Raw genomic sequence first — 24,545 nt, 5'->3', positions numbered from 1 at the left:
TCGATAAATTTAAATAATTAAATAAATAATTATTTAATAAATAGGGGTAGTAGGAGCCTTTAAGGCATTTAATGCGGATTGCTATGATGTGGAAAAGTATTAGCTCAAATGGTCAAGAGTACTTAATTGTGTGAGAAGACTTGGGTTCAAGTCCTATGTATGTCATTTATGTGTTATTTTAATTGTGCATTATTTTAACAATATAATTGAATGTAGGGAGTGATAATTGTAACATCCCTAGGGAATATTACTTAAAAATAATAATAAAAGAAATAATTACATTAATACTCATCTCGATAAAAATCTCAACGCGGGAAAAATTAATTTTATGAACGTACGCGCCAAAAACTTATACCAAGGATGATGGCCCATGGCACATGCTTAGAAGAAAGGGAGTTCCTTGATCCCTTCCTTTGCTTTTATTTTCTTTAGTTTAAAATTCCTTTAAGTTGGCTTGGTTGACTATTTTTGAGTTGACTTGTTGACCTTGACTTTGGGTTGACTTGTTGACTCAAAAGATTAGCTTAACCTTAAACCAACATGCTAATAAATTCCTTAATTTGCTTTTGTAGGAATAAGAAAGGAGGAGGACCACATAGGAGACACTTGGCGTCCTAAGGAAGAGAGAGAAGGAATAAGACTTTCTAGAAGCATCTAGAAAGGGGAGGCCCACATGCCTTGGACACCAAGTCTTCTAGAATGTTCTAGAACCTTCCTTTGGGAGCCTTGGCCATGAAGACTTGCCACCTAGATGGCTTGGACGAAAATTCACCCATGTGCACCCTAGGATGACCTACTTTCTAGAACATGCTAGGTTTCTTTTGTAATCCTTTAACTTAGTTGTTTTGCTAAGGGGCCCATAGACTTGTCTATTTAAGGGGACCTCTAACACTTGTACAAGGGTTGAACATTTTGAAGTAAAAACACTCTTGTGTCTCAACCATTTGTGAGAGTTTCCTCCCTTGGGAGTGAATACTTCTAAGCCTTATCTTGCATAGCAAGTGGCGGCACACATCCACTCATCTTCAAGGTTGTCATAGCTTCTAGCCTAGCCTTGTAGTGGCGTGCTTCTCACATTTTAACCATTCCTTTCCTTTCCATTTTATGTTTTCTTCTTCCTTTAATTGTTCTTGGTTTTCTATGGTTTATGTGCTTTCCATTCCCTTTTTGTTTGAATCAATCCATCATCTTCTTCTCTTGAGCTTTGTGAAAGGAACCTTCACATCTAGATAGCATGCTATCTTAATGTCCAGTGGGGATTTCACTTAGCTTTCTTAATCAACTCACACCATATTCAATAATCTTAAAAAGAAACAAGATAATCCTTCATCACGCCATCTGAACATCCTCAGCACCACCTGTATCAATATCTGCTCCCGTGTAACGAATTACACGATCATCGCCACACACAAACAAAAAGGGTGAGCTGAGAAAATAAAATAACAAGCATATAAAACACAAGATAGATCATATACCCATCTTATTCATTATATATAATTCTTGGCCAAGACCCTAACCCCAAGACTTATCAGTCTTCAAATCGTACAATTGGTTAGCCTTGGACTCGGGAACATGATGCTCACACGAACCTGCCCGCTCGTGGTCCTGCCTCTACGAACTTCCCCGCTCGTAGTCCTACTCTACGGACCTGCCCGCCCATAGTCCAACACATGTGATCCACCAGCCCCCGTACCTCCCCGCACGTGGCATCTCTCAACGTGAGCACGGAACATACGAACCTACCTCGCTCGTATCCCCACGTGAGAGTAACTTGATATGAACCTCCCCGCTCATATCATCACATGTCAATCACCATCCATGAACCTACCCGCTCATGGCACAACATCTCCCGATCCAAGCAAAACATCATTATCAGTTAAAACAACACACACAACTCATAACCTGCCACGCAAGCGCCTGGTTAACCTCACTCTCACTCTGGATTTCCTAGCCAACCTCTTGACGGATTACAGTACCTATAACTCCCATTCCAAACTCCCTATCACACCTACAATGCACCAATTTCTTCCAACATTATATCGTAAGTTCTCTTATCTCCTAATAAAAGCCACACAGTATAGTTTCACATACCATATTCTCTACTCAAATTGCTTTATCACAGTACCACACTTCCTACTAAGTTAATTTTATAATTCATTTACACAATCATGGTAATACCTCGAATCTTAATCCAACTATCTCTTATTCCAGCGATGCGACTCCAACCAGCGTGTTCACTTAAACCTGAGACATGTCATTAAAACTCTTATCCTTACTATTTCAAACTAACCTTCTTACAACCTTACCATATCATGTGCATATCCTCAAACTTAATTCATTTTCCTTAATTATATACTATAGAGTATTTAACCCTTACTGTTTTACCAACAATCGTCTACAACCATGACTTGTCCAAATTCTACTCCCTTCCATTCTTTTCTCCCTCTTTTAAACACTCAAAACCAGACCTGCCCCCATCATCGCCTAGCGGCAAGCAGCACGCCGCCGGGCGGTACATCAGTTTTCTGCAGAATCGCAGACTCTCCATTCCTATGACACGCTCAGTCCATTTCCAGTTTCCATGCCTACTAATTTCAGTCACCAAGGTGCAACCATACCTGCATCACGTGCTAGTTATCTACTCTCAATTTGATTCATAATAATGTCTCCATTTTAACCCTCATGCGTAGCCCCCCAAATCGATTCATACCCTATCATCTCTTAACCTTGTCCTACCCCCAATTGGTAATCAATTTCGGTCCAACAAGGCATCCAATAGAACCCACTCACATCAATCACAAAAACCACATGAATACTGGTACAAATAACATCAAAACAACAAAAGAAACGCGAACGATGTCGCGCCGCCTGGCAGGAATTCATCGCCGCCAGGCGGTTCAAGCCAAAATAAGAACAATGCTCATCATTGATGTGCCGCCTGGCAGTAGGGATTGAACCGCCAGGCGGTTTCTGGGAGAAACCCAGAAACTTCGATAAAACAGTGCGCAAACTGACAGATTACATGCAATTTCGATCACGAGACACGATGTAATAGATATAACTAAAGAAAACACACAAAGCAACTCCCCTTACCTGGATTCCTTGCTAAATTCGAGTTGATATGCTTATCCCTTCACCAAAACCTCCATAGCCTTTGCTTTCCACTCCAACCTTTACGATTTCAGCCTCACTACCTTACTCTATCAGCCCCAATCCTCTGGAAAACCTTTTCTTATGACTAACACGAACCCCCAATGCTATTTTCTCCTCTTTTAACCTTCTCTGTCACTATCACTCTCCCTTAATTGCTCCTTTAGTGGCTTACCCGAATTTTAATTAAAAAATGATATTAAGGCTCACCAATTGTTTAATTAATCCCTCTATTTTTCAGCCCTTAGGTTACCTCTCCCTTGGCTGCTAGGTTTCTACCTTTCCACATTCATTCACAAGGAAAAATTTGACAAAAAGAAATTATTTAGTTCTCACCAAGGTTTGAACCCACACTCATGCACATACCAAACCAAGGCCAAACCATTCAACCAATCCAGATTTCATGATAACTCCTACAATTCTAAGAGTTTATCATGACGCCACACATTCAATATATAATTACATAAAAATGCATAATTTAATAACATCCAAGTGACACACATAGGACTCGAACCCAAGTCCTCACACATAATAAAAGTACTCTCGACCACTTGAGCTAGTACTTTTCTACATCATAGTCCCTCACATTTATTGCTTTAAATGTTATCGCTACCCGTCCTAATTAAATAATTAATTAAATAACTATTTAATTTTCCCGGGTCTTACATTACACCCACCTTTAAAGATTTTCGTCCTTGGAAATAAGACTTACTAGGAAATAAGTGCGGATAGGATTGCTTCATGCGATCTTCCATCTCCCAGGTCATCTCCTGGGTAGTCTCATTCCACAGCACCTTCACAGTCTTAATTTCCTTCCCCCGCAGCTGTTTCACCTGTTAATCTAGAATTCGCACTGGTCTAGTGCTCACCGTCAAATCCTCCCGAAACTGAATATCATCTGACTCTAGTACACGCGACGGATCTGCAACATATTTCCTCAACTGGGAAACGTGGAACACGTTATGCAGATTCGTCAGGTGTGGTGGCAAGGTGATTTCATAAGCTGCAACGCCAATTATCCTCAGAATCTGATAAGGCCCAACAAATCTCGGAGTTACCTTCCTCGATTTGATGGCCCTCCCAATACCAGTCGTCGGTGTTACCCTGAGGAATACATGATCCCCAGCCTCGAACTCTAGAGGTCGCCTCCTCCTATCTGCATAGGACTTCTGTCTGCTCTGTGTAGCCCTCATTCTCTCCTGGATTGCCCTAACCTTCTCAGAGGTCTGCTATAAAAACTAGGGACCCAACACTAATGATTCCCCATCCTGGTTCCAACACAGTGGCGTCCTACACCGCCGCCCATGCAATGCCTCATATGGAGCCATACCAATGCTGGTGTGATAACTGTTGTTGTATATGAACTCCACTAAGGGAAGCACCTCACTCCAACTACCTATGTGATCCAATACACAAGCCCTCAGTAGATCCTCCAAGGACTGAATGGTACGCTCCGACTGACCATCAGTTTGAGGATGGTATGTAGAACTCATCCTCAACTGAGTCCCCAACGCTGCCTGCAAGGATTGCCAGAAACGAGATGTGAATCTCGGGTCTCTATCTGACACTATATTGGCCGGCACACCGTGCAATCTAACCACTTCCCTCACGTACAACTCAGCCAATCTGTCCATTGACCACTTCTGATTAATAGCAAGGAAATGAGCACACTTTGTCAACCTGTCCACTATTACCCAGATTGAGTCGTGCCCCTTCGCAGACTTTGGCAAATGAGTTACGAAGTCCATGGCTACACTATCCCATTTCCACTGAGGAATATCCAACGACTCAAGTGTACCCCCTGGTCGCTGGTGTTCAATCTTGGCCTTCTGACATACCAAGCATGATGCCACAAAGTCAGCAACGTCGGTCTTCATCCCATTCCACCATAAAGATTGTTTCAAATCGTGATACATCTTAGTCATACCTGGGTGTATGCTAAGACGGCTTTTATGGCCCTCCTCCAAAATCTGTTTCCTCAATCTCCAATCTCCAAGCTCACAAACTCGGTCTCTGAACCTTAGGATGCCATCTGTCCCAATCCTGTAGTCTTTCCCCTTCTCAGTCCCTATCCAACTTACAAATTGCTATAATTCAGCATCATTCTTCTGTTGCTCCCGGATAGTTCCCAATACGTCACTAGTCAATGTAAGCACACCGCATCTGATGCAGTCCCCACTCATCTGTATACCCAGGTTCATATCCCTGAGCTTCTCAATTAACTCCAACTCCTTCACCATCATAGCTGAGATGTGCATCCGTTTCCGACTCAAGGCGTCCGCAACCACATTAGCTTTACCAGGGTGGTAAAGTAACTCAAAATCGTAATCCTTGAGATACTCCATCCAACGCCGCTGTCTCATATTTAGCTCCTTCTGATCGAACAAATATTTCAGCTTTTATGATAAACACCTGAAATTGGGAGCCATACAAATAGTGTCTCCATGTTTTAAGAGCAAACACTACAGCAGCCAGCTCCAAGTCGTGGGTCGGATAATTTTTCTCGTGCACCTTTAACTGTCTAGAAGCGTAAGCTACCGGCCTCTTCTCCTGCATCAGGACACAACCCAAACCCTGATAGAACGCATCGCAGTATACCTCAAACTCTTTACTGGTATCTGGAATAATTAGGATCGGTGTTGTAGTCAACCTCCTCTTCATCTCTTCGAAGCATTCCTCACATTTATCAGTCCATGAGAAGGGTTGATCTTTCCTAGTGAGTTGAGTTAATGGACTCACCATTTTGGAAAACCCTTCCACAAACCTCCTGTAGTACCCAGCCAATCCCAAGAAGCTTCTGACCTCTGTTACAGTTTGAGGTCTCTACCATTTCAACACTGTCTCAATCTTACTTGGGTCCACTGATATACCACGTGAAGAAATCACATGCCCCATAAATTGCATTTCGTCCAGCCAGAATTCACATTTGGACAATTTACCGTACAACTGATGTTCCCTCAATACCTCCAACACAACTCTCAGATGGCCTGCATGTTCCTCCCTAGTCTGAGAGTAGATGAGTATATCATCTATAAACACCACCTCGAATTTGTCCAGATACGGTCTAAAGATGCGGTTCATATAATCCATGAAGACAGCTGGAGCGTTGGTCACTCCAAAGGGCATTACGACATATTCGTAATGTCCATATCTCGATTTGAAAGCTGTCTTCTGGACGTCCTCTGGCTTGACTAAGATCTGATGATAGCCAGACCTCAAGTCAATCTTAGAGAATACTCCTGCCCCTCTGAGCTGATCAAGCAAATCATCAATTCTAGGCAGTGGGTACTTGTTCTTTATCGTCAATTTGTTCAACTGCCGATAATTGACACACAGCCGAGAACTACCGTCTTTCTTCTTCACTAATAACACCGGGGCTCCCTACGGGAAAGCACTGGGTCGGATGAATTTCTTCTCTAGCAGGTCTTCTATCTAATTCTTCAATTCTGCTAGTTCAGCTGGTGCCATTCTATATGGCGCTGCCGACACTGGACCCGCTCTAGGGATTAGATCAATTGAGAAATCTATATCCCGGCTGGGTGGTAACTCAGGTATCTCGTCTGGAAATACGTCAACGTATTCATCCACTACCGGTATCTTACTGATCTGTTCTTCTGTACTCATTTTCTTCTCTTGGGCCACTATCACAAAACAAGTCGACTCCCTCTTTATCTCTTTCACTGCCTCTCCAGATGTCACCAACTCCATCCCCTCTGTTTCTGGGAACACAATTTTGCGCCGTCCACAATCAAGCACCACGTGGTTGATAGACAGCCAGTCCATTCCCAGTATGACCTCCAATCCCTCCAAGGGCAAGCAAACTAGGTTCACCTTGAAGCGTCTGCCCTCTACATCCATCAAGCATCCAATACAGGCTACATTTGTTGAAACCTGTCCAGATGCGGGTGTCGAGACTATCAACTCGCATCCAAGGTCACGAGTAGACAACCCCAACTTCTTCACGCAATCATGTGATATGAAGGAGTGCGAAGCTCCTGAATCAAATAGCACTAACACACTGTTACCAAAAAGTAAACAATGATCCAGAATCAGATTACCTGACCGGGTGGCCTCTGTGCTAGTCATGGCAAAAACCCGGCCTGCGACTCTCGGCCTGTCAGATGAGGATGGTTGAGGTCGTGATGCCAGAGCAGTCTTCCTATTAGGACATCTGTTGGCGAAGTGTCCTGGCTGATCACAGGCATAGCACTTACGAGTGCCCATGCCACTGCCTCCGCTGCGGGCGGGCCTAGTGCAATCTCGCTGCAGATGTTCACCCCCACAGTTATAGCACCTCGGTTTCCACGGAGACGCAACTGATCTACTATAGGGCTTCTTCTGGAATCTGCCCTCAACACTATTCTTCTGTGTGCGGTTGGCCCGGTTGGGTCCCATCTCTAGCTGCTCTACACTCTTGGCTTGCTCAACTAAAATCGGAAACTCTCGCACCCTCAATGGCACAATGAAACGCCTCAGCTCATGTTTGAGGTCGCCCTCAAACTTTCTACAACGCCACTCCTCCGTTACTGTTTGCGAGTAGAATCTTGAGAGGTACTCAAACCTCTCCACATAGTCCTGCACTGACAAATTTCCCTGCTGCAGGGTGAGGAATTCTGCCTCGCGCTCATGTTTAGCGCTGTCGGGGAAGTATTTCTCCAGGAACCTCGTCCTGAAACTGGTCCATGTCACCTCTTCCGCTGTATTTAGCATCTGTTGTTGCATGCTCATCCACCAATACTCAGCCTCGGAAACCAGTAGAAAGGTGGCGAAGTTAAGCTTCTGAACCTCCGAGCACTCTATCACCCTGAATATTTTCTCGCACTCTCGGAGCCATGCATCTGCCTCATCTGCGGTGGCTTTCCCAGTGAATTTAGCCGGCTTGTGACGCATGAAGTCCTCCATGGTCACTGGTCTAACAAGTGGGATCATAGCCCGCGGGGGTGCTGCCACAGGCTGCATAGCATCCACCATCCTGTGGATTGCGTTAGCAATCTTATCAGCTCCGGCGGTGTTTCTACGCCTCCTGTTTGTCATTGCCTGTGCACGCCACATATTTCAGCTGTTAAAATCAAACAGCTAAGGATCAAGATATACTTTAGCAAGTTTAACAATCACATACATCAACTAATTTCACACAATAAGCGTCAGCTCACTCCCTAGTTTCCCAAAAGCATCAAAACATTGCTCTGATACCAAATGTAACATCCCTAGGGAATATTACTTAAAAATAATAATAAAAGAAATAATTACATTAATAGTCATCTCGATAAAAATCCCAACGCGGGAAAAATTAATTTTATGAACGTACGCGCCAACAACTTATAACATAATCAGTCAAGTGTTACAAGTTCCCATTATTCGTGTTTATAATAAAAGCATAAAGTAATACAGATAAGAGAAAATCCTAGCTCTAATCCCATGCTAGTCCTCACTCCGCCATCTGAACATCCTCAGCACCACCTGTATCAACATCTGCTCCCGTGTAACGAATTACACGATCATCGCCACACACAAACAGAAAGGGTGAGCTGAGAAAATAAAATAACAAGCATATAAAACACAAGATAGATCATATACCCATCTTATTCATTATATGTAATTCTTGGCCAAGACCCTAACCCCAAGACTTATCAGTCTTCAAATCGTACAATTGGTTAGCCTTGGACTCGGGAACATGATGCTCACACGAACCTGCCCGCTCGTGGTCCTACCTCTACGAACCTCCATGCTCGTAGTCCTACTCTCCGGACCTGCCCGCCCGTAGTCCAACACATGTGATACACCGGCCCCCGTACCTCCTCGCACGTGGCATCTCTCAACGTGAGCACGGAACATACGAACCTACCTCGCTCGTATCCCCACGTGAGAGTAACTTGATATGAACCTCCCCGCTCATATCATCACATGTCAATCACCATCCATGAACCTACCCACTCATGGCACAACATCTCCCGATCCAAGCAAAACATCATTATCAGTTAAAACAACACACACAGCTCATAACCTGCCACGCAAGCGCCTGGCGCATCCACCAGTACCGCCTGGCTAAACAGGTTCAGGCCGCCTGGCGGTTTACGTCCCACCGCCAGGCGCTATGGCCTCCAACAGAAGCTCGCTGTCTCGCGTCCGCCTGGCAGATCTCGTTTCACCGCCAGGCGCCAGCCTTTACAGACTCCCTTTTTTAGTCTTCGACCGCCTGGCGCACCCAGTCCAGCCGCCAGGCGCTGTGACAGTACCATACTAGTCATGTTTTCATCTCTCTTTCCATTTATCCCACACTACCCTATTCCCTCCAAGGTAGCAAGACAATCTTGGTTAACCTCACTCTCACTCTGGATTTCCTAGCCAACCTCTTGGCGGATTACAGTACCTATAACTCCCATTCCAAACTCCCCATCACACCTACAATGCACCAATTTCTTCCAACATTATATCGTAAGTTCTCTTATCTCCTAATAAAAGCCACACAGTATAGTTTCACATACCATATTCTCTACTCAAATTGCTTTATCACAGTACCACACTTCCTACTAAGTTAATTTTATAATTCATTTTACACAATCATGGTAATACCTCGAATCTTAATCCAACTATCTCTTATTCCAGCGATGCGACTCCAACCAGTGTGTTCACTTAAACCTGAGACTTGTCATTAAAACTCTTATCCTTACTATTTCAAACTAACCTTCTTACAACCTTACCATATCATGTGCATATCCTCACACTTAATTCATTTTCCTTAATTATATACTACAGAGTATTTAACCCTTACTGTTTTACCAACAATCGTCTACAACCATGACTTGTCCAAATTCTACTCCCTTCCATTCTTTTCTCCCTCTTTTAAGCACTCAAAACCAGACTTGCCCCCATCATCGCCTGGCGGCAAGCAGCACGCCGTCGGGCGGTACATCAGTTTTCTGCAGAATCGCAGACTCTCCATTCCTATGACACGCTCAGTCCATTTCCAGTTTACATTCCTACTAATTTCAGTCACCAAGGTGCAACCATACCTGCATTACGTGCTAGTTATCTACTCTCAATTTGATTCATAATAATGTCTCCATTTTCACCCTCATGCGTAGCCCCCCAAATCGATTCATACCCTATCATCTCTTAACCTTGTCCTACCCCAAATTGGTAATCAATTTCGGTCCAACAAGGCATCCAATAGAACCCACTCACATCAATCACAAAAACCACATGAATATTGGTACAAATAGCATCAAAACAACAAAAGAAACGCGAACGATGTCGCGCCGCCTGGTAGGAATTCATCGCCGCTAGGCGGTTCATGCCAAAACAAGAACAATGCTCATCATTGATGTGCCGCCTGGCGGTAGGGATTGAACCGCCAGGCGATTTCTGGGAAAAACCCAGAAACTTCGATAAAACAGTGCACAAACTGACAAATTACATGCAATTTCGATCACGAGACACGATGTAATAGATATAACTAAAGAAAACACACAAAGCAACTCCCCTTACCTGGATTCCTTGCTAAATTCGGGTTGATATGCTTATCCCTTCACCAAAACCTCCATAGCCTTTGCTTTCCACTCCAACCTTTACGATTTCAGCCTCACTACCTTACTCTATCAGCCCCAATCCTCTGGAAAACCTTTTCTTATGACTAACACGAACCCCCAATGTTATTTTCTCCTCTTTTAACCTTCTCTCTCACTATCACTCTCCCTTAATTGCTCCTTTAGTGGCTTACCCGAATTTTAATTAAAAAATGATATTAAGGCTCACCAATTGTTTAATTAATCCCTCTGTTTTCCAGCCCTTAGGTTACCTCTCCCTTGGCTGCTAGGTTTCTACCTTTCCACATTCATTCACAAGGAAAAATTTGACAAAAAGAAATTATTTAGTTCTCACCAAGGTTTGAACCCACACTCATACACATACCAAACCAAGGCCAAACCATTCAACCAATCCATATTTCATGATAACTTCTACAATTCTAAGAGTTTATCATGACGCCACGCATTCAATATATAATTACATATAAATGCATAATTTAATAACATCCAAGTGACACACATAGGACTCGAACCCAAGTCCTCACACATAATAAAAGTACTCTCAACCACTTGAGCTAGTACTTTTCCACGTCATAGTCCCTCACATTTATTGCTTTAAATGTTATCGCTACCTGTCCTAATTAAATAATTAATTAAATAACTATTTAATTTTCCCGGGTCTTACAATAATATAATCCTATATTTATAAGAATTATCATAAAACATGAATTGGTTGAATTGGTTGAATTTGTTGTGCATTGACTTTGTAATTGAAGGATTGTGTGTTCAAACCTTGCTAAGAATGAAATTAAATTCTCTTTTTGCCAAATTTTATTTTGACATGAATGTGAAAAGGTAGAGGAACCCTAGCTGCCAAGAAGGGCAGCCTAGTGGGCTGAGAAACACTAGGTTAATGATAATTGAATAGCCATTAAGCATCATTTTTATTTAATTTTCGTTTTGGGTGGAGTAAAGGGTGATTAAAGTGGTAATAATTTAGAGAGAGAAGGAATTAGAGGAGAGTGAGGTACTGCAATCGGTTGGTGAAGCGCACCTTGCCGCTAGGCGCCACGCGGTGCAGGGACCCTTCGTTGGTCCTATTGCCTAGCGGACACCCGTAGGGCGCCAGGCGCCATACCAGTAGCGCATTTCTACTGGTTTTGGCACCCAAGTTAGGTCGTTCCTTAATCCAGAATATTACCAAAGGCCTCACTACACTCTCACTTATCATGACATTATGCTAAATCACCCAATCATACCTCAATCAATTCAATTACATGTAACTCATATTCATAGGTTCATGGATTCTAGGCACGTGATTCATCGATTTCTCTAATCTTGGCAAATGGCTTAAGGTGCACAATTTAAGATTGATTCCTTAACTCATTAAGGCTTGATCATCACACATCCCAAGAACACCAACCTAAAGAAAACCTATGCTTTCCAGCACTTGAATTTGTTATTAAAATTAGCATTTCCCTTCCTTTCATTACTCTTCTTACACTACTCATAGACATAAAACATATAATCACTTCCCTTCACTAGTCTCATTCTCTAATGATATATGTGTATTATCCCTTCCCATTTCATCACCTAATATCATTTTAACATCCACGTCGATGGTTTTCTTCCATCGTTGCCAAGCACTCAAAATCGCAAAACTGCACCTACTCCTCATCGTCGCCTAACACCGCCAGGCGGTGTATCAACTCCTAGCAAAAACCTCCCTTTCTCTGCTTCTGTGAGTGACTCATTCCCTATCCTGAACTCATCCAATCTCTACTATACTAGAAATACCACAATTCACATATTCTTAATTGAACTTCCTGTCCAATTCAATTATTACTATTTGTCTGCCCTAATTCTCTAGAAATCGAATCACACACATTTCTTCCCACAATGCTAAAGTGTTTTCATGCTTTATCACTCACGATTTTCCCAAAGAGTCAACACATGCACAAATATTATTAATATCATGATAGTAAATCATCCAATATGATTTATACAACCAATTTTTCAGAAGTCACAATGACTTCCGCACAGAACACAACAATTCGAACCCAAAACAACATAGGGCCGCTTAGCGGAAGTTCATCGCTGTCAGGCGGTTCATAGCAGAACCCAGAAAGCTGGGCAAAAACTGATGTGCCGCGTGGCGGCACATTCATGCCTGCCAAGCGGTTTCTGGGCAAAAACCCAAAATTTGCTAGAAACAACGTAATTAGAGATGGGGTTCATGCAATTCAGTTCATACAAGTCACAGTACATCATACATGAATCAAAACAATTATAAACAACTCCCCTTACTTGGACAATTCTTGCTCAATTCGAAATGCTTGCTCTTCCTTCCCACACCTTCTTCCCTTTGCCTATAAGAACCACCAAAATTCTCCTATTCTTTGTTTTCCTCTTCTTCTCTCTTCTTCATTTCTATTTTAATTACTTTAATTAAGAAAACGAAAATCATTATTGTAAGGTTTATTAACTATTAGTCCTCATTAACTTGATGGTTTTCCAAACCTTATGGTTGCTCCTTCCAATTTATTTTGTTCCCCCTTTTCTAATTTTGTTTGCTGTTTGTTTTGTTTTTTCTTTTCTAATTTTGTTTTCTGTTAAATAAAAAATTTCTCTACTTTCAATAAAACATATTGACATTGGATTTTGGGATTTGATTCACTAATGGGAATGGTCATAATTCTAGGAAAATAAGAGTCATGTGCTATGAGTGAATTGTTTCTGTGATTTACTAATTGAGTTGATTTTAGAGTTTCTGGAATAAATCTTTTGTGAAAGAGTTTTGACCTTGTGAGTTTTAAGCTTTATTGATGGACTACCATGTGTCATTCTTATTTTTCTTGTGTGACTTGCTCATGTTTTGTTTATACTCAAATGTTTAGCTTGATTCTTTTGTTTTGCATCTTAGGTGAATATGCATGGTTTGATATGACTGAGGCATTTCTTGTTTTTAGTTACTTGGCCAAATAAGCTAACCATGGCATTGATCCATTGGTAGACCCTTTGAACTTTAAACCTCTTTTTCTTATTTCGAGCATATTACTAAACCTTAAAAAGAAAAAGACCATGTTTTTCCTTACCTTAGGAAGAAAGAAGGAGCTAATGGATTATGTTAAGATTGGTTGATAAATAAAGTGTGGGGGTGAGTATTTCACCCACAAAATTAAAAAATGGCAAAAGGGAAAAAAATTGTTGATGAAAGAGTGTTGAAATAAATGATTACTTTCAGAAAAAGAGTAACAAAGGATAAAAGAGAAAAAAAGACAAAAGGGATTGTTTTTGAAACTATGCTCCATAATTCTTTCTACCTTACTATTTCAAAAACACAAAAAATTCTTAAAAAAAAAAATTTCCTACCTTTATAACCTATGAAAAGTCCTCATGATCTTTGAATGCATATTTTCTGAAAGCTGTAAATATTAGAGTCTTGTTAAGCATTGAGAGTGTTTACTTGCATGAGTATTTTGAGTGAAAACACAAGCCAAAACACTTGAGCGAATTTTGGTGAGAAGATATACATTTAACTTGAGTGTTTCTCTTTCATATTTGATTATCTTGTAAACTCCAAAGATTAACTCATGTGTGAAAAATAGACTCTTTCCATTTGTATGTGCATGACAACATGATTTCTAGAAGATTGATTTGTTTCCATTTGTATTCATTCCTTTCATCCAGTGAAGATATGGAATAAAATACCTCAGAATAAAGTTTTGAAATTGTTCAATTTTGCCCAGGAGTACAAAAGGATAAGTGTGGGTGTGTAATGAGTTCAAATTTTTGCCCTCATTTAGTGTTTAAATTTGGGGATTTAATAGAATTTATGTGCTTAAGGATTGGTTTAATTAGGATTTGTGATTATTGGATTTATTGAGTACGTAAGGTAAAAATGGCGGAAAAATTTGACCCTTCTTATTCATACCAAAAGAAAATTTGGCAAAAAGAATGTTTAATTCGTTCTTAGCAAGGTTCAAACACACAACCACTCAATTACAAAGCCAATGCACAGCCAATTCAACCAATACATGTTTCATGATAATTCTTATAATTTTAGGATTACATTATCACTAATCACATTCAAACATATCATTAAAATAATACACATATTAAAATATCATACAATTGGCATACATAGGACTCAAACCCAAGTACTTTCAACATGCCTAAGTACTCTCAACCACTTGAACTAATACTTTTTCACGTCATAACAATTCGCATTTAATGTCATAAAGGCTTTTACCACCCGCATTTATTAAATAATTATTTATTTAATTATTTAAACTTCTCGGGTTTTACAATAACAGCTTAAAAGGGAATCCTTTTGGTCATTCACAAGGAACGAACATTCCCTATAACATAAAATAAACATATAGATATTCTATGATGTCAACTTAAGACTATTGGGTATTGTCTAATCATGTAAATGCTTATCAAACATAAGGACTAGATTGCTTAATGCTATATTGTTTGACAAATGAAACACTCTTATATTTCATGATCTATTGTCTTACATCTTTTAGAAAAGCTACAACCATGTTTTATGCTTTGTTTCTTTTAATACTTCATCAGAATTATAGGTGTTGGAATTTTCCTTAACAAAGACACATGTGTTTCATCTTATAGAAGATACAATAACTTGTAGTTTTCTCTTCATCTTATAAATAAAACATTCATTAGACAATACATGCACACAAAAAAAGTTTACATTATACCTAATAAAAAATTCTTTGGTTCAACAACCATCCAGATACAAGGAAATGTGAACTTTGATCTAGTTATATACCCTCTACGATATCTTCTTTTTGTTTGTGTTGAGTAAAAATCTATCTAACATAAGTATTGCCAGCTATCTAGATGTTGCTTGAAGAGGAGTTTGACATTCAATATTGCATGGAGCACATTTAAAGCACCCGTACATCTATGCTCCCTAGATAAAGAAGATGAAGAAATTTAAGTTTAGAAGTTGTCAATAATTAGAAAGAGATTTGCAATAACTCGTTCTTCCAAGCTTTATATGAAGTTATCCTTTGAAAAAGAAGATAAGAGACATTGCAAAGTGTTAAAATGTTGTCAAAATCTTTTTGCAACCTTAAAAGCTTTGTGAAAGAACACTGTTGTGTTTATATAGAAAATTAGAAGAGAGTGCAAATATTTGTATACATTGTTACACACTAATACTCCTCAGTGAGCAAACTCTTGTGATCTTTGTGGTCATATCTTTACATAAACATTTTTTGTTTCACCATTGATGAGTTCATATTTTTGCCCTCATTTAATGTATGACACTCTCAATTTAAGTGTTCAATAGCATAAACCTTTAATTTACTACGTAATATAAAAAAATTATCTTTTTTACTCTATTATTATTATTATTTGTTTGTCATTTGAAGAACTATGTTGATATTTGAAAAGTTTCTTAGATCTCTAAAGTATTTTTCATTTTATCATACCCTTAATTATATCTTTGTTTTCTTTTGTGTGATTTCATTCAATGGTCTCTCAAATTGTTCCTAAGACACACATTTGATAATTTTTTAATAGTTTTATTTGTTTTTTATTTTTATAATGTAAAATATTATTCTGATATATTTTATATAATTATATTTTATTTTTTAACTCATTATCATACTGTGATTTTGTCACTATAATTGTATAAATAAATTTGATTTACAATAATATAGAATTTTAATGTAACTGCCATTAATTTCTTTTTATCGACATCCAACATATATTGAAATTCAAAAGATAGAATATGTATGCTAAAATTTTATTATTATTAGTTTAATATTTATTCTTTGCATTATTTGGATCAAGTGATTTATTATAACTTTTATTAGTGTATAAAAAAGAAATTCATTAGAATTTAAAAATTTGAAGTAAACATACATTTAACATATATTTTAATCTGAATATTTGTTTTCCTTTTATATTTAAAAAAAAATTATCAATTACAATTCAATAATGTTTGCAAATTTAATAGATATTTTGGTTCTCATAAAATTTTATTTGGTATTCTATTTTGAAACGTCTACAATTATAATATATTTTTTTTTATAAATATTTGATATTGAAGAAACAAACATCCTCTTAATATTGAATATTTGATAATATTATATTTTCCTTGCTGCAATTTTTATTATTTTATAAAAATTAATTAATTAATATTAAAACAATAACAAAGCGGGTATGAGTATGAATACATGTTAGGTTTGAATATGGAGATAAAGATGAATTTTTTCGATGGAGATGATAGTAGAGACATGATATTGTGTTTTTTATTGTGTGATAATTGTCCACTTTTTGAGACTTTGTTTCAATTTTGAAAACATGAATGGTAAAAGAAGGTATAATAAGATAAGAGTAAGAAAAACATAATTAATAGAAAACTAAAATAGATTAACAATAATTTGATCATATTTAAAATTTAAAAGTTATTTTTCTTTAACATAGAAGCAATTATTAAGAATATTTTGATATATTTTTTATGATATAATTCATGTGATGATGTGATAATAAAATAATTTATTAATTTTGGAATATTTTAATCAATTTATTTATTTATTTAAAAAACAAATAAGATATAAACAAGCCATATTTCCTTCCCTCTTTTTTAGTGGGTTTGAGATTGAGATGGTTATAAATGTTACTGCAATTCCAGAAGGACTTTTGTCGAATTCGGTTTTAGAGTATTGACAAATAATGTAGTTGCTGTTGCAAAGTGAGATTGGTTTGGCACAAACGAACAACAATCGTTCGAATGTTGCCATAGAATCCCATGTGATTGGTTGTAATATTCGTTACCACACACTAACATTTAGACATCGTATTTTCTTCGAAAATATCACCTTTAAGCGAAATATGGCAACGTGGCCCTATCCTGGAAACTCAAATTCTGTGATTTTTTCATGGCTGCTTTAATTCTCATAAATGTTCAAGTTTTTCTCTGGCTCTTGTTTCAACACATCCGACAATAAATTTTATAGGGTAGTAATTAATCTTAGAGGCGTGTTTTCCTGAAACTTTCCAAAAAATAGAGTAAGTTTCTGTTTAAACAAATCTAAACATATTTGGACAAGACTTAACATTAATTAAATAATAACAATAATAATGATATTAAATAATAAAATTAATTGATATTTGACAGTGTTTTGGGATAATATAGTTTAAAATCAATAAATAAATTTTTTACTAAAAATTGGAGTTGAAGATTCTTAACCATGTTATACTTTTCTACAAAATCTTTCAACTTTTTATTTATTGATTGTTATTCTTACCACAATTTATTAATCATTATTTATAATTAATAGTTAATAAAATTATTAGAAAAAAAAATATAACTCGGTATATGAATTTTTGAATGGTGGAAAATAAGTTTAAAATTTATAAAACTCAATTAGAATAAACTATAAATTTTTTTATACAATATCTTTTGTTATGTTTTTATACTGTACTTAAATTCCAGTCCTAAATTATGAAAGTTAGATAAACTTAATTTGAATAATTAATATAAAATTATTCTGTTTTAACTAACAATATCAAATTTGAGTCCTAAAGATACAATAATCTTAAATATTTGAACTAATAACTTTACTACTTATATTGATCTTTATCTCAAATTATATTATTTCTAATGCATATGGTTTTTATGTACAAAAAAGTTCTTTATATATCACCTAATGGTACATTATTATATATAACCATTGTAACCATATTATTCTATTTTTATATACATTTTTACTAAGTGTTTATACTTCTAATTTTAAATAAGTAATTATCATAAAATATTTGTCTATTTCATGATTTATTTTAAAGAAATGTATTTTAAAGAAATGTACACTTTGCTTGCATAATAGAATTTTATTGGTTTTTGTGGTAATTATTTATATTTTTTAGCCTTTTGATATTTAATTTTTTTTATCTTAATTATACTTTTTAATAACTAGTTTGTAAACATTAGATATAAGACGTATGTTTACACACGTTTGTTTGTAAATATTCATGAAAAGAAAAGGAAAAATTAAATTAATTTGTCCTTATATCTAACTTATATATTAAAAATGTTTTTAATGGATTTTTTCATAAGCATCTGTAAGTTTATACATTGTGAATATTTTCATGAAGTTTGGCTAAAACTTTATTTTACTTATAAAAAGAATTCATAAAACTTTTTTTTCTAGAAAAAAAATAAAGAAATTCATTTAATTAGACTAATAAAATATTTATAAAATTTCTCATGTAAGAATTTTGTAACATATATCAATTACATCTAGTTTAGGAACACTCTTTTTCTTTTCCAATAAAAATTCTTTGAGAGAATTGTCCAAGAGAAAATTATTTAACAAGTCATATAAATTTAAACCAATATTTAGTTTAATAAAAAAAATATATACAAGTTCCCAAACTCTTCTTAAATAATTTTGGGTTTTTACTAAAATGATGGGTGTGAGAGTAACATACACTAGAGAGAGGCAATTTGACCATTTCACCCATGTTTAGAGTTCACACAATACAATTTGATGTCCTAATGAAGAAGCATGAGTCACAGATTTCACTCTCAGCTTTCTCTCTCCAACTGATAAGAGACGAAGTCCCATGTGGGTTCTTAGGATCCACTCACTCAACTCTAATACTCGTGTTCCTTCTTTTCTCTTCAAAAAACTTGTGACTCTCAAACACCCTTTTTCTCCTTTTCATTCTTCTTCTCCTTTTCTACCTCCAATGGCTGCACCTCGCTACTGCCTCTCTACATAACGTCAATTTCGCCTCCTTTTCCATCTGGGTCTTTTGAATTGCTACCGCCACGCCACTGTCTTCTTTCGCTTCTGGGCCTTGCTCAGAAGTCAGAATGATGTCTGTCACAGGCAAAACCATTGATTTTGCTGGAAAAAATTTGGTCTCATGTGGATGCTCTTCCAATGCTTCTTTTGATAGGTACACAGTCAGGAACTACGCCAGGGTTAGTTCTAAAGGGTGTGGTAAAGGCCATGGAACATGTAGGTTGTTCTGTTGTACGAGGAGGAACACTCAGTGTCGGGTTTCTTCTATGAAGACTGCAGAACCTACCGTGAATGGTACAAGATTTGATTTTGATTTCATGCATTGTTGTTTGAGTAAAAAATCGTACACTCTCAATCAATCAGAAACCATCCCTGGTATGGATTTTGAGGTTGTCGTCATTTGTGATAACTGTAATTGAATGATTGTGTACAATTTATATTGTTTTCTCGTAAGACAATGGAAGTGATTCGGGTTACTTTAAGGGCATGTACTGTATGAATGAAAAAAAAAAGTAGTTGTTGGTTACAGCCGTGGAACTAGAGATTGAATCTTTTGGTTTTTGAATAGGGGGGACTCAAGCAATTGAAGGCCTTAACAAAGGATTGAACTTGAAGGGTTATTCAGAAACCCCAATTTCTGCAGCTAGGTTCTTTGAGGCGGTTGCTGATGATTTGTTAACTCTCAATAAAAATCTGCAGTCGGTAAGTAATGCTTTTGGGATGAGTGCTTTCTGGTGTTTTATTTATTATGAACTATGTGTGACTGTTTCTGTCCCGTCTCATAAAGTCTTGTGTTGTTCTATATATTGTGAGTGAGAGTGCCTTCAGCAGACCAGAAATGTGTAGAATTTTCAAAGGAAGGCAACATGGAGAATAGGCGCTTCAATGAAGTTCTTTACTTGTTCTTGGATTTTGTTATTGTTAACCTTTATTAAATTCATTATTTCGGCTTTGTTTGATATTTACATGTTTCTTTGCATCTTGATACCAATTTACAAATTGCAAGGTTTTGGGATTAATGATATTCAGTTTTATTTACTTATTTATTGAGATTGGATAATTTTTTTAAAACCATTCTGAATTGATTGTATTGTAACATAAGTTACTACTCCCTTGTTAGATCTTTTTTGTTTTGTAAGAATGTTTATCCATTCAATTTGTGCAAAGTCCTTATCTTTCTTATTGCCTGCTGAACCTTCTTTCAATTAGCTTCTTTTGCTTTGCAAATGTGATCATTGGATTTTTGTTACCTCAGTTTTAATATATATGATAAAGATGCTTTGATAGATTGTAGGAGCAGAAAATCCAGTTTTAATGTCTGCAGCTGAGCAGATTTTTAGTGCTGGTGGGAAGAGGATGAGACCAGCTCTGGTGTTCTTGGTGGCAAGGGCAACTGCAGAGTTGCTTGGCTTGAAGTAAGCACAGAATTCTCTCTCTCTCAAACACACACAAGTCCGCACGTACACACAGAGGCATATGCACAAGTTCTTTGTCGTACCTAAAAATTCTCTGAAAATTTCATATTGAAATGGTTGATTGCAGGGAGCTTACTGTAAAGCATCGACGTTTAGCGGAGATCATTGAAATGATTCATACTGCAAGTTTGATACATGATGATGTACTAGATGAGAGTGACCTTCGAAGAGGTAGGCTTGTGACCCTTTTTAATTTTCCTGACTTAGCTTTAGATTTTCAATTATGTCTTATTTGGTAAGATGTATGCTATGAAGCAATTCTGCTCACACCATTTTCTTTTTAGCTTTTTTTAAGCTGGGATAACCATGTTACAATTTATTTGATAAAATGTTTCCTTTACATGTTATGTTTGTGGAAAAGCAGGGGTTATCGGGCTTGCATGATGTTTGAAATGTGTTCCATCATAGTCTTTGATCTGGTTCAGAACGTTTTTGATTAGTAATGATTTTCTGTAAAATAAGAGCATGCACACACTTTGTGTAAGAAAAATATCTCTACAAAGAGGAGAAAAGAAAGAAAATTAGGGAGAGCTACATTAAATTTTGGCACTGAAATAGGAAAAAGTGTACGCTTAGAAGCCTCTTCAATTTTTGTGATGTCTTGGAAAGGACTTATGGGACTTATGTTGTTAATACAACAACATCAAAGTCTTATTCCTCTAGGTGACGTCAGTTACATGGATTTCTTTCAACCCAGTTTTACACATAATAAAGAATAAAAAAGTGTCATCTGTGCTTCTTATTATTGGTTGCATGGAGTTCATCTCTTTAAGCAATGACAGCAGACAAAAATAACAATGCATGTTTTGGTAAAATATACCATTTTGGTAGGCTGTTAGTGCCATTCTATAGCATATAATTGGAAGCTAAGAGTATATTTCTCATTACATGCTCATGGAACTGTTTCTAATGATTTTAAGGGAATTCAAGTGAAAACTGAAAAAATTGTGTTCTCAAATATACACATGTCAGATATATCTGTAAATATCTTGCTTCAGTAGAACATGAACATTCTAGTTCCTGTTTTAATAAATTCATTTTGTTATGTACCAACAGGGAAGAAAACTATCCATCAAATTTTTGGAACAAGAGTTGCAGTGCTGGCTGGAGACTTCATGTTTGCACAGTCATCATGGTATCTAGCCAACCTTGAAAATATTGAAGTCATTAAACTAATCAGCCAGGTGAGTTCCATCACCATGCCTGTTTTAGGCACCCTATTCCAAACAAGTGATTGATGCACCCAGGAGGCAGTTACTATGAAGGGTGTAAGAGATGCATAATTCCATTTTATATAGTTCTTTTGCATAACTATTTGGTGCTTTTTCAGGTGATCAAAGATTTTGCAAGTGGGGAAATAAAGCAGGCCTCAAGTTTGTTTGATTGTGATGTTGAACTTGAAGAGTATCTAATTAAGAGCTATTACAAGACAGCATCCTTGATTGCGGCCAGCACCAAGGGAGCTGCGATCTTCAGCGGTGCCGACAGCGGCATCACTGAGAAAATGTATGAATATGGAAGGAATCTGGGTCTGTCCTTCCAAATTGTGGATGACATTTTGGATTTCACTCAATCAGCAGAGCAACTGGGAAAGCCTTCTGGCAGTGACCTTGCCAAGGGCAACCTTACTGCACCAGTAATATTTGCACTGGAGAAAGAACCAAAATTGAGGGATATCATTGAGTCTGAATTCAGTGAGGATGGTTCCCTTGATGAGGCCATCAATTTGGTTAAGAGTTGTGGGAGCATTGAAAGGGCTCAAGAGTTGGCCAAAGAGAAAGCTGATCTTGCAATTCAAAGTCTCCAATGCCTTCCTCAGAGTGTGTATCGTTTAGCCCTTGAGGATATGGTGGCATATAACCTTCAGCGGATTGCATAAGCTTATGCATGCTGAAGTATAAGGACACACTGTTTTAAAAAAAAAAAAAAAACACAAAAACATTCTTTTGGTTCTAATATATAGGGATAAGAGCCTTTAACATGTTGTCATTTCAAGAATTCCTCCAAATTCTGCTCCTGTGCTACTTTTGGGGTACCTATATACGCATCGAAGGACAAAGCAATTGCACATTCTCATAATTTAATATATTTGCAGCTTCTCCCTCAAAAGTAAAGAGCAAGAACATAATATATTCCTTTATTTTATCAATACAAGTTGCAGTATATTCTTTCCCCCATTCTTCCTTCCTGGAATCATGAAACAGTAAGGAATAATTAAGGATGTCATAAAAATTTGTATATGTGGAAATTTGCAGATAAAATCAGTAATGGATAAAAAATAAATATTGTAAATGGTTATCAGCAGATAACGGATATGAGTATTTTTTTTTTATATTGTATGTTAATTGGACAAATATCGTATCATAGTATTTGTACATGTTGATATCTATACTTGTTATATTTTAATTTAAATTAAAAAAAACTAAAAAAATATGATTAAAGAGCATTAATATATGATTAAAACATGATTAATTCATTTTTTGTCATACTTTATTCTTTCTATCTACAAAAGTTATCACAATTGAATATTTTATCATTACCAATTGTTTGATTTGTTGTTTTGAAACCACACACGAAATGTTATCAATTTGAAATTTGATTTGCTCGATTCCCAAAGGATACATTGTGCATTAGTGGGAGAAAAGTGCGTGTGAAAGTAAAAGGTCTAGGGTGTGATAGTAAAAGGTCTAGGTTGAATAATTTGGGCCATATGAACAAAACATTTGTTGCATACATTTTGGATTCACAAATTTTGCTTGCTCATAAGCGTGTCACCTTTTTTTCATATTTCAGTGTGTTTGTGCAGTGACTAACCTATTTATATAGAATAATTGTAAACGATAGTTTTTGCGCACACCCACACGTCCTATGTAAGTTCCTAAAATTTAATTCATCCCCCAAAATTTAAATTTTAACATTTGTCAATAATTAAAACATAATATAAAATATCTTTCTTTTTGCATGTTTATTCATGCACAATAAAGATAAAGAATAGAAATGTATTTACTCACTCATGTGATATAGTAAATTCTTTTGATTTACCAAGCATTTTTTCTTACATTCCAATCAGTGACGGAATGGACAAAAATTTTAGGGTCAATTTTTTTTATATATAAATTATTTTTTCTAATTAAAAAAAGTTTTCATTTCCTAACATCATTTTTTTTTTTCAAAACAAGCACACGTGATAATATAATTCAAAACATATGACAATAATATATATGTGAAAGTGTAACATAAATTTTATCATCAACAATAATATATTAAAAAAAGCAAAAGGTGCCTCTAGTGAGAGTGCTCCTCTACGCTTTTTCAATAACTTAATTTTCAATAATTTAATCAGAATTAAAACTTGTTGCAATATCCATATAGATGATTATAGTGCTTACTAAAAATTCAGCCTCCGTCTTATGTAGGAAAAGATAAAATTACGAATACCCCAAATTAAATATCAAAATCAAGAATCAATATTTTAAGAAAATTAACAACTTCTAAATGATTAGCTTCCTTTACTTTAAAATATATTCTTAATATTGTTCTTCCCTTACCTAACTTCAAAGCCTAAAATAACTTTATTTACATAAAAAAGAGTTTGATAAACAATT

The 24,545-nt window shown here is 36.6% G+C and overlaps 2 protein-coding genes across 2 annotated transcripts; one reads left to right on the top strand and one right to left on the bottom strand.

Moving 5' to 3' along the window:
* Positions 1–6,582: 6,582 nt before the first annotated feature.
* LOC146886416 (uncharacterized) lies at positions 6,583–8,184 on the bottom strand. Its single transcript, XM_085673435.1, has one exon. It carries the CDS (start codon positions 8,182–8,184, stop codon positions 6,583–6,585), a length of 1,602 nt encoding a protein of 533 aa, XP_085529561.1.
* An 11,094-nt stretch (positions 8,185–19,278) lies between these two features.
* Positions 19,279–23,117, top strand: LOC114186101 (solanesyl diphosphate synthase 1, chloroplastic). Its single transcript, XM_028074121.2, has 6 exons — positions 19,279–19,759; positions 20,034–20,167; positions 20,753–20,880; positions 21,008–21,111; positions 21,997–22,124; positions 22,271–23,117. Exons 1-6 carry the CDS (start codon positions 19,534–19,536, stop codon positions 22,817–22,819), a joined length of 1,269 nt encoding a protein of 422 aa, XP_027929922.1. The 5' UTR covers positions 19,279–19,533; the 3' UTR covers positions 22,820–23,117.
* Positions 23,118–24,545: the final 1,428 nt, after the last annotated feature.

Source organism: Vigna unguiculata, chromosome 5 (assembly GCF_037176805.1).
Source record: "Vigna unguiculata cultivar grain cowpea cultivar isolate G323 ecotype 2 chromosome 5, ASM3717680v1, whole genome shotgun sequence".
Lineage (NCBI taxonomy): Eukaryota > Viridiplantae > Streptophyta > Magnoliopsida > Fabales > Fabaceae > Vigna > Vigna unguiculata.
Note: the sequence above shows the minus strand (reverse complement) of the source record. Positions and strands in the feature narration are given on the sequence as shown.